The sequence below is a fragment of the Colius striatus genome, chromosome 19 (assembly GCF_028858725.1).
Source record: "Colius striatus isolate bColStr4 chromosome 19, bColStr4.1.hap1, whole genome shotgun sequence".
Taxonomy (NCBI): domain Eukaryota; kingdom Metazoa; phylum Chordata; class Aves; order Coliiformes; family Coliidae; genus Colius; species Colius striatus.
Genome location: NC_084777.1, coordinates 10041013 through 10053208, shown reverse-complemented (window position 1 = coordinate 10053208; position 12196 = coordinate 10041013). Strand labels below are relative to the sequence as shown.

At 47.6% G+C, this 12196-nt stretch overlaps 1 protein-coding gene across 13 annotated transcripts in view; it reads left to right on the top strand.

Annotated features, from left to right (window-relative positions):
- The window catches only part of ZNF618 (zinc finger protein 618), a 151716-nt gene that overhangs the window by 122985 nt on the left and 16535 nt on the right, over positions 1–12196 (top strand). For 4 of the 13 annotated variants that reach the window (XM_062011413.1, XM_062011409.1, XM_062011412.1 and 1 more), the window contains 2 exons: positions 2741–2824; positions 3923–3979. In XM_062011413.1, coding sequence (XP_061867397.1) covers positions 2741–2824; positions 3923–3979 — 141 coding nt within the window. The remainder of the gene's footprint in view (positions 1–2740; positions 2825–3922; positions 3980–12196) is intronic. The other 9 variants (XM_062011421.1, XM_062011420.1, XM_062011418.1 and 6 more) reach the window with 3 other exon arrangements.

Sequence of the window (12196 nt, the reverse complement as noted above, 5' to 3'; positions counted from 1 at the left end):
CTTAAACATGGATCTGTTTCTATTCCTAATTTGAGGTCCATCCAGTTCAACTAAGGAGTTAAACCATTTTCCTTATTTACTTAAGCTTTCAACAGCTGCTTCCAGTTTCATCTCTCTCATAAAAGTGGGAAAACTGGGAGCCTTCCTGGGTCAGAGAAGGATTCATCTGAGCAGTAACTGGGAGATGGTTTTTGTGAAGACACTTCCCCCCCCCCTTCTCTAAACAAAAAGTGGATCAGTACATTGGGTAAAAACTGTGAGTTGTTCTCTTCCTATGTGGAGGAAGGACTCACGTGGTTGCTTCAGCCTGGTAGTGGTTTCTTCAGGAAGCTACTGTTTGTCTGGGAGTCCTACCCTGTCTATCTGGTGGCATCGTTTCCTTGGTGTCTTTCAAGGCAGTGCCTTGTACTAATGCAGTCTGAGTGACTTCTTGGACTTCTGACACAAATGCACTGACCTAACACCTCTCAGGAGGACAGTCTGCAGTCCAAGTGCTGCAGATACAGACCATCCACGTGGGCCTGGAGAACACCAGAGACAATGGAGCACCACTCCAGTAACACAGATGTTAAGTAGAGTGGTGCTAACTTTGTCTGGGCAGCTAATTTTGCTTCACATGCAAATGGTTCAGGTATGGAAAGAGAGACAGAGATCTTGTGTCAGCTGCCCTCTCCTGTGTGGGAAGGACACAGTAAGACCAAGGAGATGCATTAAACCATTTTTTACTTATTACTAGACTTGGTTTAAAAAAACCAACAAAACAACTTTAAAAAAGGACAGGGGATAAAGGCAAAACTACCATGGGAATGGTTTCCAAAGGCTTTTGAAGGCCTCCAGCTCATTGACACTTGTGACATAAGCCAGGATTTGAACCTGGGTCTCTCAGGGTGGGGTGGCCTAATCAATTTTGTCATGGTCTCTTTTTCCCCACAGTGCCATCTTATTTTCTATTTCCTTAAGGCCTGTCATTCCTGTTACTTATCTGTCAAAGGAAGTGGACTAGATAATGCCTCCAGTTCCTTCTCAGCCCTGTTTTCTGTGATTCTGTTTCATCTGATTTGATTACCGAGTTTTCCTCTTATCCTGCCTTTGAGGAGGAGTCAGGAATGTATTAGGCTGAGAAGCCTGCTCAGGACTTGGAAGGATCCACTAAAAGGATTGGCCAGACTAAATTTGATGGGCTGGGAGCTTCATGGAGTTCAGGTTTTGTCTAGGCATAAAGCCCATGTGTCTGAGCCATATGTCAGCACAGGGAGGCTGGAAGGCTGCAAGGAGCTGGGACCTCCACAGGAAAGTCATGGCAGCAGTTCTGACCACTCCAGTGGTCTGCAGAAATACATAAGGAAATAATGATCTGATTTTCAACAGTCCCTGTCAGTCCTGAATGAAAGACTTCTGTCCCCCTCTGGACAATCTGAGAGCCCAGCAGAGCCTTTAAACCATGTTCAGATGGACACCCCATGAATCAGTCCCATTATGGGAAGAATCTATTCAGCATAAACTGTACACATAGTTCATCTTCCATTGGGTTTATTTCTGGTTTATCCTTTGAGTCACTACAGTAAATGCACTTGCCCAGTTACTGCAAACCTAGCTGAAGTGAGACCAGACATCACACTCCTTGTACTGTGGAACTTGTGCCAAGGATATCAGCTTGAGAAATAGGGGAGGCAGCTCAGCTGTGCTGTACAGTGACTGGGGCAGGGTCAGGAACCACTTCTGCACACTAGAAGAGCCCTTCCATTACAGCAACTGGGAAACTGTCCTGGGCTGCTGCTGAAGTGTGCAGAGTGAGTGAACTGCCAAGAGCACTGGCTGGCAGACACTGCAGAGGAGCAGAGGGAGCCTGCTTGGCCCTGGGATGAGCTGCAGAGGAGCAGAGGGAGCCTGCTTGGCCCTGGGATGAGCTGCAGAGGAGCAGAGGGAGCCTGCTTGGCCCTGGGATGAGCTGCACAGGAGCAGAGGGAGCCTGCTTGGCCCTGGGATGAGCTGCAGAGGAGCAGAGGGAGCCTGCTTGGCCCTGGGATGAGCTGCACAGGAGCAGAGGGAGCCTGCTTGGCCCTGGGATGAGCTGCACAGGAGCAGAGGGAGCCTGCTTGGCCCTGGGATGAGCTGCACAGGAGCAGAGGGAGCCTGCTTGGCCCTGGGGAGGGGTGAGGTGGCGAGTTGGCTGTTGGGAAACTCAGAGGGCTGGAGCACCTACCGTAGCTCTTCCAGGCATCCATGGATAGACTGAGACAGCCTTTGAGTCCTCCACTTAGAGTTTCCAGGGAGGGTGTTGAGGAGGGGAATGCAGATGACTGGGAAGCACAGGGAGAGCTGTCATAGTGCTTCTGCAGGTGACACTCTCCATGTTGTGATGAGGACCAGAGCTCAGTCTGCAGACCTGGTCACCTGTGCCAGAGGCTTTAAGGACTGCTTATTGCATTCAGGAAGATAAGGGTTGGGTTTTTTTGCAGGGGAGGAAGCCATGACCCTTCTGGTTCAGTCAGGACTGGTGTTCATGGGCTCCCTAAGAGCCAATCCAGGCCACCTCAGCCAGAAGGCATTCAAGAAAAATACCTGCCTCTTACCCCTTCAGTGAATCTGGCCCATTTGCCTCCAAAATGAGGTATTTGACCTTTCTGCTGTATTTAGGGTATGCAATTATGTAGCACAGGAGCATGTTGTCTTGCCTCCTGTCTGTGTAGTTGTGTGTCCAGTATTGACCAGTCACCATCTCTGCTTTCTTTCCACCCAGCAGAAAGTGCTTTCAGCAGGAGAGTGGAAGGCAAAGTGCAAAACAACTTTGAAGAAACAAACAGCAATTCTCAAAACTCCAGTGGTAAGTGTGTTCACTCCCTCCTGCTGTTGCTTACCTCCCTCTCCAGAGCTGGATTCACCTGGGATCCTTGGTTGTTTCTAGATTTGGGATACCTTCTTTAAGCTTGCAGGCAGCAAGCCTCTCTGGGGTAGCCCCTCTTCTCACTCCTCCCCAGGCTCCTGGCACTCCAAGCTTATAAAAAAGGTGATATGGGGATCCTGTTCCCAAGGTCCAGGTACTTGAGCATAGTTTTTTCAGTGGGGAGCAAAGATAGAGAGAAAGGGGAGTATGGATGGAGCTAAAGTAGCACTCATTCTTTGTCTGTGCATCAGTGAAGTCCTTGTGAAGCAAAGCCATTTGCAACAAGCAAGAGAAGTTCGAGGTCTATGAGTAGAGCAGCAGTTTGCACACACAGTGATGCAACATGGGGCAGTTTGTTTACACTTGACTGTAAGCAGAGTCCAGCTGTTTGTGAGTTCACTGTGTGGAGGTCACAGAATATCAAATGTGTCAATGAGGGAACAAAACACCTGTGCTGGAAGGAATTGAAATTTACTGTACTTCTGGAGTTTAAGCCCAGATGTAGTAACTGAACATAACCACTGGCCTGGACAGATTTTGTTTAGATCTTTCTTTACAAGATTTTTATCCTGCCAGTGTGTCCTCCTGCCTTCAAGTGGGACACTGCCATTCTCCCTCATTAGAGCATAACAGACAGACCAGATGAAATGTAATTCCAGCATCTTGATACAGAGATAAATATGCCAGCAGAAATGACTGGCCTCCCTCCAGTCCCCGTCCAAGAGTACCAAAACATATGGTGTTCACAATGCTGCTGAGCTGGAATGGACAGGTAAGGGAAGGGACTTCTCCCTGGAGCAGGTTACACAGTGTCTATCTTGGAGGTGTGTTCCTACCTCTGCAGCAAATAAAGGGCCTTCTGGAACCGTGTTCACAAGGAATGGTGGTGGCAAACCCACGTGCAGTAGCTGCAGTTACTCTTCAGTAACTGCAGAGGGTGATAGTGAATGGAAAAACAAAATGTTTGTTACTAAAATACTGTGTTTTGTGTTTTGGGGAACAATCTTGTACTAATCCAAGCATTCCCCACAATTACAGCTGTTCACTCGGGGACAGAAAAACCTAAAGAAAAGAGGTGTAAGCAGAACCCATCAGGTGAGCTTGTCTCTGTATTTCAGGCCCTTGTACTCTCTAGTCCTGTTCCACTTGGGCAGCAGCAGTTGGGAGTCCTTAAGGGCTTAGCCAACTCTGTTTCCAGTCAGCCCAGCCAGGCTGTTAGCCATGACACAAACCAGCTAGTTCACTGACTGCAGAGGGTTACTGGCCTGGCTTGCTGCTCTGAAAGTGGCCACTTGCCTCTCAGCAGGTCTGTTCCTCGTGGCTTGTGTTTGGTGAGCAGTGTCAGTGGTTTGTTCTAAGGGTTTCAAAGCCTCTAAGTCTTTAAATGCCAATATATCATTTGGGTTCCTGACTCCTCTGGGGCAGATTTAGATTGTTCCTTATTTATTCCTGTCAAGCCCTGTATAAGCCTACAGAGGAAGGACAGAATTATCTTCCTTCATATCAAACAGCTGTTCCTTAAAGCCAAGGAAGCTGCATTGTAAAACCTTCTGGCTGCAAACCTCCTCATGTGAAATTCTGCAGGAGGGGAGATGAACCTATAGCATGGGAGAAGGTCCAGGAACCACTAACAAGAAACACACACAGAGTGGCTGTATTGAATATTCCAAGACTTTAGTTGTGCCATTAAATATTGCACCATTGTTGCTGTGACACATCTCAGGTTCTCCCTGCCATCTCCTCTACCAGCTCACATCACACTCATCCTTCTGAATCTATCTGTTTCTATCTGAACTCCAGCATTTAAAGCACATGAGGAAAAGCTTGCAGTAAAAAAACTCTTAAAAGCCAAAAGTTCTTCCAAGCTGAGTGGTGAGTTTCATGTGACTTGCTTGTCTTACTGTGTAAGCAGCGTTTCTGTCTGCACCACGTGGATGATCAGTTGATTTCAGTGGCTTAGTACAGGGCCTGGCAGACTGCAGGGGAGTTGCAAGGTGCTCACCTAAACTTTTGTTTGACCCAAGTGACCTTTGGAACTCGAGTGAGCTACTGGGGACTGGTTTGAGGGAAGCTGAGCTCTAGTTGGAAGCAGATGTCATCTGCACTCAGCAGCTAACACACTCCTCAAAGCCAGACTGATGCATGGGGGTGTAGAAACTTCTTCCCTTTCCCCTATCTATCTCATCCTCTTGTCCTCTTGTCTTCCCCAGTTCTGTTTTCCCCCCTTAAGTCCATCTTTGTACAGCTTCCTGTGTGTCCCATTCAGTGCTCTCTTCCACCAAGCCATTTCTTCTCTTTTATTTCTTCATGTTCTTGGGAGTCACTCCAAATATTCTCATTGATAGCAGCCTGAGTGAGCATCACCACATCCCACTGGGAATGGCACTGGTGGCTAGAGAGGCCATGGGAAGTTCTGCAGGCATGTGCAGGCTTGGCTGTCAGGCAGAGCTCTCAGTAACTCCCTTTTTGAAGAGCTAGCATGTCCTTACCATCCCATTTTCTTTCTTTCCATGGCTGTGTTTCAGTAGGTGGGACAAACTGAGTTGGCTCAGTGCTCACATGTGTGATGGGAACTTTTGGGAGTAGTTCTGGCATTGCCTGGTTGTCCTTGTGCTCCAGCCAGCAGATTTTGCACAAGCAGGGAAGCAGCTGGAGATAGTGGGGTTGAGAATGACAGAACAAAAGACACTTCTGTCCTCCCCACTCTCATCTGCTGCTTATCACCAAACTCCTGCTGCTGTAAAGAATAGCCCTCAGCTTTGGGAGGTAAGTGTAGGTCTCAGCTGAGCAGCCTGAGAGCTATATGGCTTGGCCTTGTTAGATGCTTGATTCCCTGCACCACTCACTCTGTGGCTGTGAGCTTTGTGTCACAGACTCAGTTATGGTGATATCACAGCAGCAGGATTTGTTGAGAAAAAGGGAATGGAAAATGTTGGATTTCAGATGCCTCTTCCCTATGCACAGCTCCAGTCATTGTCAGTGAATGCAGGTACTTGGTATCCTTTTCCCACTTTGTGGCTGTGTTTGAGTCCTATATGGTAGCAGAAGGTCTATCTCCCACCACAGTGGAGCCTTGGAGTGGATGGAGAGGGACTGTTCAGCTGCCATCCACCTCACAGCTGGGAGAGTGTCCTTTTTATTAGCTGGAAAGAGTCTCCACAGCACCTTAAGGTTGCTTTCTGATGAAACCTGGAAGTTCCACAATGCTTTAAAAACAGTGTCTGCTAAAATGCGCCACCTTGTGCCATCTCTGGAGGACAGGCAGCAAACACAGAGGTCCCAACTCACGTCAAGCTTGTGATTATTCACTGCTGAACTAAGCAAGGTCCAGAAGACAATGACATGATATGATCCTGAGAGATGGAACTGACTCGTTGGTGATGCATAAGCTGTTGATCATCCAAGATGCTGTAAAGCTGCTTTCAAGAGAACTCTCCTCGGTGGTGAGCATTTTGCTGAGTCATGACATGTGCAGGGGGTTTCTCTACTAAATTCTCAGGAGACCAAACAGTATTTGACAGCCAGTTTGTGAAATACTCTCCTTGCAAAAGCTCTTGGTGGTCAGCCTGAGCATGGGATGGAAGAAGCCCCAGAAAGGGGCAGATAGATGTGTGGTGTTCAGCAGAGAAGGCTTTCAGCCTTCCTCTGCCTCTGTACACAGCTGGAGTGGGTTAGAGAGCCTTTAGCTGTGAGTCTGCAGGTTTGATAGTGATGTGGTAAGCACCTATGTTTCTGCCCAAGCTTTTGGATCTCTCTCTTGTCTCACTTTTAGTCTGACTTCAGAAAGCCTCAGGGGCAAGGACCATCTCTGACTTGGTGTTTACAGCATAATCCAGCCTTGATCTGTTGTTTTGGACACTGTGGGTGACTCCTCAGTCAAACAGGTTGCACCTCCTGAAGGAAACTGGGAAAAACACAAACCCAACAAAGCAAAAAGGGAAAAGTGCTTTAGATATCTGAACATGCAGCCATCAAAAGGAAAAGCCATGGGAGTTGGCAATATTTGTTGGTGTTGCCAGACATTGTGAATGGGAAAGAGACAACAAGGAAGATTATGTAGGGAATTGGGAAGTATTTTTAACTTCCAGGGTTGATTTGAGCTGTATAAATATGTCTCAATTTCAGCTGCTGCATTAGGTAACTATTACTGTCATAAGTTCCAGTGGAACAAATTTGAGCACTTATGGTTGTTAAAATGTCAGTGCTTTTCATTCATATTTACACAGGGAAGCTTTTGGTCCCAGCAGTGTTTCTTTCACACTGGGTAGAGGTGCAGGGGAAATATCTTCTTTCTTGAATCAGTTCATGCCAAACTGAGATGGGATTAAGACCCTCCCCTCCCAAAAAAGGTTCAATTCCTCCTTTTGATTTAGAAGTAAACATTTGGAAAAGGCTGAGAACTGCCAGTAATCAATGTTTAAAGGACCAGATCTTCAACATGTGCTTAGTGGGATGTTCAGAAGTGACAGACTTGCTGGTCTGTCATGTCCTGGTAAAATACATGGTGGATTTCTTTTCAGTGCATCAGTTCCAAGTGCAAAACATTTTTAGTGCTGCTCTTTATTTTCCTCTGTGTGCAGCACACTGGAGATGGATATATTTAGCTAGTGAAAACGTACAGAAACACCATCCTCACAATATATTATGGTCCCTCATTCCCATCCAGTTGTAGCATGGAACTATTTCAAGCAGAAGGATAATTAGAAATGTCTCATTCACCACTTGCCACACAAAAGCAGTATTTTTAGCGTGTGTTAAACAGAAATAGGTGCTCTGTCTTTCATGCTTAGCAGCTGAGCAGAACTAACCTTTGGGTTTAGGGAAAGCAGCAAAAAGGCAGAGTGCAAATCAGAACAGGCTGCCCAGGGAGGGTGTGGAGGCTCCTTCCTTGGAGGTCTTCGAGACCCAGCTGGGTGTGTTCCTGTGTGACTTGATCAAAGTGGATCTACTTTGGCAGGGGGGTTGGGCTGGATGATCTCTAAAGGTCCCTTCCAACCTCTACTACTCTATGATTCAACTTGTGATTTCAGACTCTTCTGTAGCCTTGGTTGGTGGTGATGGGAGCAGACAGGACATATGCCTGAGTCCCCTCCCCTGTGCAACTCCTGTTGCAGTAACAGGAGCTCAGTTCCTGCTCTTGCCCTTACGATGCCGAGTTCCCTTGTGCACCCAAGGCATGGCCAGAGGAAGCCACTCAGCAATGGCTAATCCTTTTCTGGTTGATTGGCAAACAGTACAAGCCTGCTCTTGCTGCCTTTCCATGGGTTTGGGAGTTCCAAGTCTGCTTATGACCCAGTTTGAGGAGTGAGGAGAAGGAAGGGCAGTTGTGACATGAGCTCCCACGTTGTCTGACCAACTGTGCTGAGCACTCAAAGTGCCAGTGATGAGGCAGCAGAATTGCACATGCACAGAACTGCATTTTTCAAAGCAGCCTAAAAATGATGTGGCCAAATGAAGGATTGCCATCTGAGTGCAATTCTCACCCTTAGAATAAGAGTAACAGAGGGAGATGCTCCAGTTAAAGTGTCACTTTGCACTGTCACATAAGTAAGAGTCACTGTGTCCATGGGGCATTAGCATGGAATTGAGGTTTCTGGGAATGAACTGTGTTTCTGTTGCCACATTCATTTAAATTGTTCCAGACTTGTCATGTTGAACAGGCGACTTGTAGACAGGAAGAAAGATATCTGGGTTAAAATAACCACTCAGCAGCAAGTCTTTGTGCATGGTATCCTGCCAGTTGCTCAAGAGCCCTGGGACACCAGGAAAGACACTGAGACAATACATGTGAAAGACATTGAGGCAAGAGTGTGAGCAGTTAGCAAAACTGGAACAAAGAGCACACAGCTGAGGCCTGTACAGCTTAACTGCTCCAATGCTCCATGGAGTGGATGCAGATGGTTGATCTCTGCTTGACCAAGGGCTCGTTGAGCATCCAAGGCTTTCAGTCACACCTTTAAAGAAAAGCAATCTGCAAGGTGTGCTCAACAGAAGATGTCTATTTTCAGCCTGAAGTGTAGTGCTTAGAAGCTCTCCCCTTTGGCATACCAGCCAGTGAGGCTAAACCATCCTGGTTTTCCTTCCCAGCTTCAGGGAGAGGAAGCTGCACGGTGAATCTGGCAACTTGCATCTGGGCCCTCCAAAAAAAAGCAATTGCAAAGGGTTTCTTGCCCCCTTAGGTGTTCTTCTACTGACTCTCCCCACCTGGCTGTTTCTATTAGTGTAGCATAGGCTGTATGTTAAAATCTCTGGACATTTCCAGTTCCTATCCATGAGAAACTTTGCAAGACACCAAGAGAGAAAACTCCCAGCTGGACGTGTTGTGATTTGCAGCAAACAAGATCCTCATCTGCCAGAGTGGAATGTGGAGGCACAGGTCAGGGTGAGGCTCAGGGAGCAGATAGGCAGAGCTGTGCAGCATGCAGCAGGCTCTCTGCCCATCTCAATGTTTCAGTCTGTGGCTGACAGACCATTTGGACTCATTCACAGCCTTCTGGGAGTTAAGTTTTATGAAAGATGCCAATAGTGTGTGTTCTGAGAGACCAAGGTTTGGAGACTGAAAATGAAGCCCTGTTGAAGTTACATTTACTCCCAGGAAAACTTGTCTTTGTGTCTTGGCTCACTCAACCCCTTTGCAGAGACAATTCCCTTTGGCCTGAGAGCAGGGATGAGAAATGAGAGCTCAGGCCACTGTGGTGAGCAAGAAGGAGGGGAAGGAGAGCAGGTTTGGGATGAGTGGACACAGGGGGTCTCTGCTTGAGATTCTGCTCATTGTCCTTGATGCTTTCAACAAGCTTCTTCCTTGGCCTTAGAGTGTGTCGGTGGCTGCTTGGCTTGGTCTGATTCTCGGGGTGATCTCTCTGCAGCCTGGGGGCTGCACCCTGAGCATGGCCACAGTGGAGTGAGACACTTGTTCTTTCTCCACTTAGAAATCTGAGAAGGGAGTGAGAGCTTTGTTCAGAACATGAGAGTTCACACTGGGGGAGAAATCAGATTGGTGACAACTATTCAAACAGCTGTGATGCATTCGGGACCCTCCTTTAGAGCATGTGTCGTGGCACTTTGTATGTGGAACATCTTTGTTGTCTGAGATGGGTGGAAGTGACAGAAGTTCTGTTCTCAAGAAACTGCCACTTACTTTGGTGTGTGCTGGTGTTTTTCTAGGAGATTGCTGCTGCTGCTAATGTCTCATTTCATCAGTTTGTGTCAAAGGTACAGGAGGATGCAGTTACACTGTTATGAAAGCTAAAGCCAATGGAAACATCGGGCAAAAATGCCAAGACATTTCCCTCACATTTCTTCTGAGCTTGTTTTTCATCAAAGTGTGGACAGAAGTGTTGAAATGTGTGTCTTTTGTTGAGGAGAGAGCTGCCTGGGGGCCTGCTCCCTGCACTGCCATCCGTCCTTGAGCTGGCTGCTGGGTTTCACCCATGCACAAGCAGCTCAGGGCATTTGCTGTTGAAACTTTCTGTTAAAACCTCTCAACTCATGTTCCCTCCTGGCCTCAGCCCAGGCTCTGCTGTTTTCTCTAGCTTAGATGTGGCAATGAGAGTTAACATGGGAATTAGAGAGATTTATTTAACCTAAGCAAGAACTGCTGGTTTTCCTCTGTCTTGGCTTCTGCAGCCTGCTGCCTTACTCTGGAGCCTTGTTGACTGGGTATATATAAAGCACTAATAAAAATGTCTAAGAATAGCCCTGGGGAAAGGTATTTTAAATTGTGCAACCAACTGTGAGTGTTAATTCTGTGTGGCTCAAGAGAGGGAAGAGGCTTCAACAGCTGCTGGTGCTTTAGGTTTCTCTAAAGGTGTTTACAGAGAGTACCTGGGCAGCCAGAAAGGATGACATGATAGCTCATCCTGTTGGGCTTGGAGAGGGACCTGGCTCCCAGAGGAGGTTGCTCACTGCATGATGGATGGGGATGGGGAGAACCCAGAAAAGTTAAAGGGAGTCAGGCAAGGGGAGAGCTGCAAGAAAGACAACACAGTGTCCTGGTTCCAGCTGGGATAGCCGAATTTTCTGGTACAGTGCTGTGGTTTGGATTTAATGTGAGAATACTGCTGATAACACACATGGTTTAGTTGTCACTAAGCAGTGCTTTCTCTAAGTGAAGGAGTTTTCAGTTTCCCATGCCCTGCTAGCAAGGAGGGGCACAGGGAGCTGGGAAGGAGCATGGCCAGGACAGCTGACCCCAACTAGCCAAAGGTATATTCCATACCATGGAATGTTGTGGTTGTTTAACCCTGGCTATGCACCAGGATCCATCTGGCACTGGCCCTGTCAGAAACAGGGGAAGCCTCTAACAGCTTTTCACAGAAGCTACTTCTGTAGCCCCCCACTACCAAAGCCTGCCCACACAAGCCCTCTACAAATGTCATGCCCAGTACAGAGCCTGTGGGAGCTGATGGGGTGAGGAGCAGTTGTATTGGGCATCATGTGTCTGTCTTGGGGTTTATTTCTCTCTGTGTTTTGTTGTCTCCCTTTTCATTACTGTTACTATTATTGTTGTTGTTATATTTTATTTCAATCCTTCAGGTGTTCTTACCTCAACCCACGAGTTTTACCCCTTACTCCAGTTCTCCCCATCCCACTGGGCAGGGCAGTGAGCAGGCAGCTGCCTGCTGGGGTTGAAGCACAACAGTCCTCTTTGGCTCCCAGTATGAGTTGAGCTAACAAAGCTTATAGTGATAACAATAGCTGAGAATGTCATGGCAAGAAGGTGAAGCAGCTCAGTCAGACGAAGTAGGTTGGGAAGGAAATGAGAGGATGCAGTGAAATGGGTGAGAGAAATGGATGTGAGAAACGTGCTGCTTGGAGAGTGATAGGTGTGTGTGAGCCAGGTGCCCTGTAACTGATCTTGGGGCAAGAGTTGTTCTGATGGCTACTTGGAAATGTGCTTCTAGGGGAACTGTGGAGTTGGTGTGTGGGAGCAGAGCAGAGTCCTTGGACTGCAGCAGTCAAGGATGGATTGTTCCACCACCACTGTCTTTGGCCAAGGTTGCTACAGGCAGAGATGGCAGAAGGGAATGCACGTGTCTGCTTATGTTTAAATGACTTTCAGAGACCTGAAAGTGTCCCAGGGAAATGTGATGTGTCACCTCAGTCTCAGGCTTTGTGAAGCACCTGAGGTGTGCAGCTTGCTCTGGTCTCCCAACACGGTTGTGGTGCAAAGGGCTCCAGCAAAGCAACGGGGCAAAGAACAGGAGTGGCAGCTTTGGAAGCTGCACTGGCTGCAGCAGCACAGCTCTTCTGCCTCTGACAGGAGCCTGTCAGCAACATTCAGCAGGCTCTGTGAAGTGTGGCTTCTTTCAT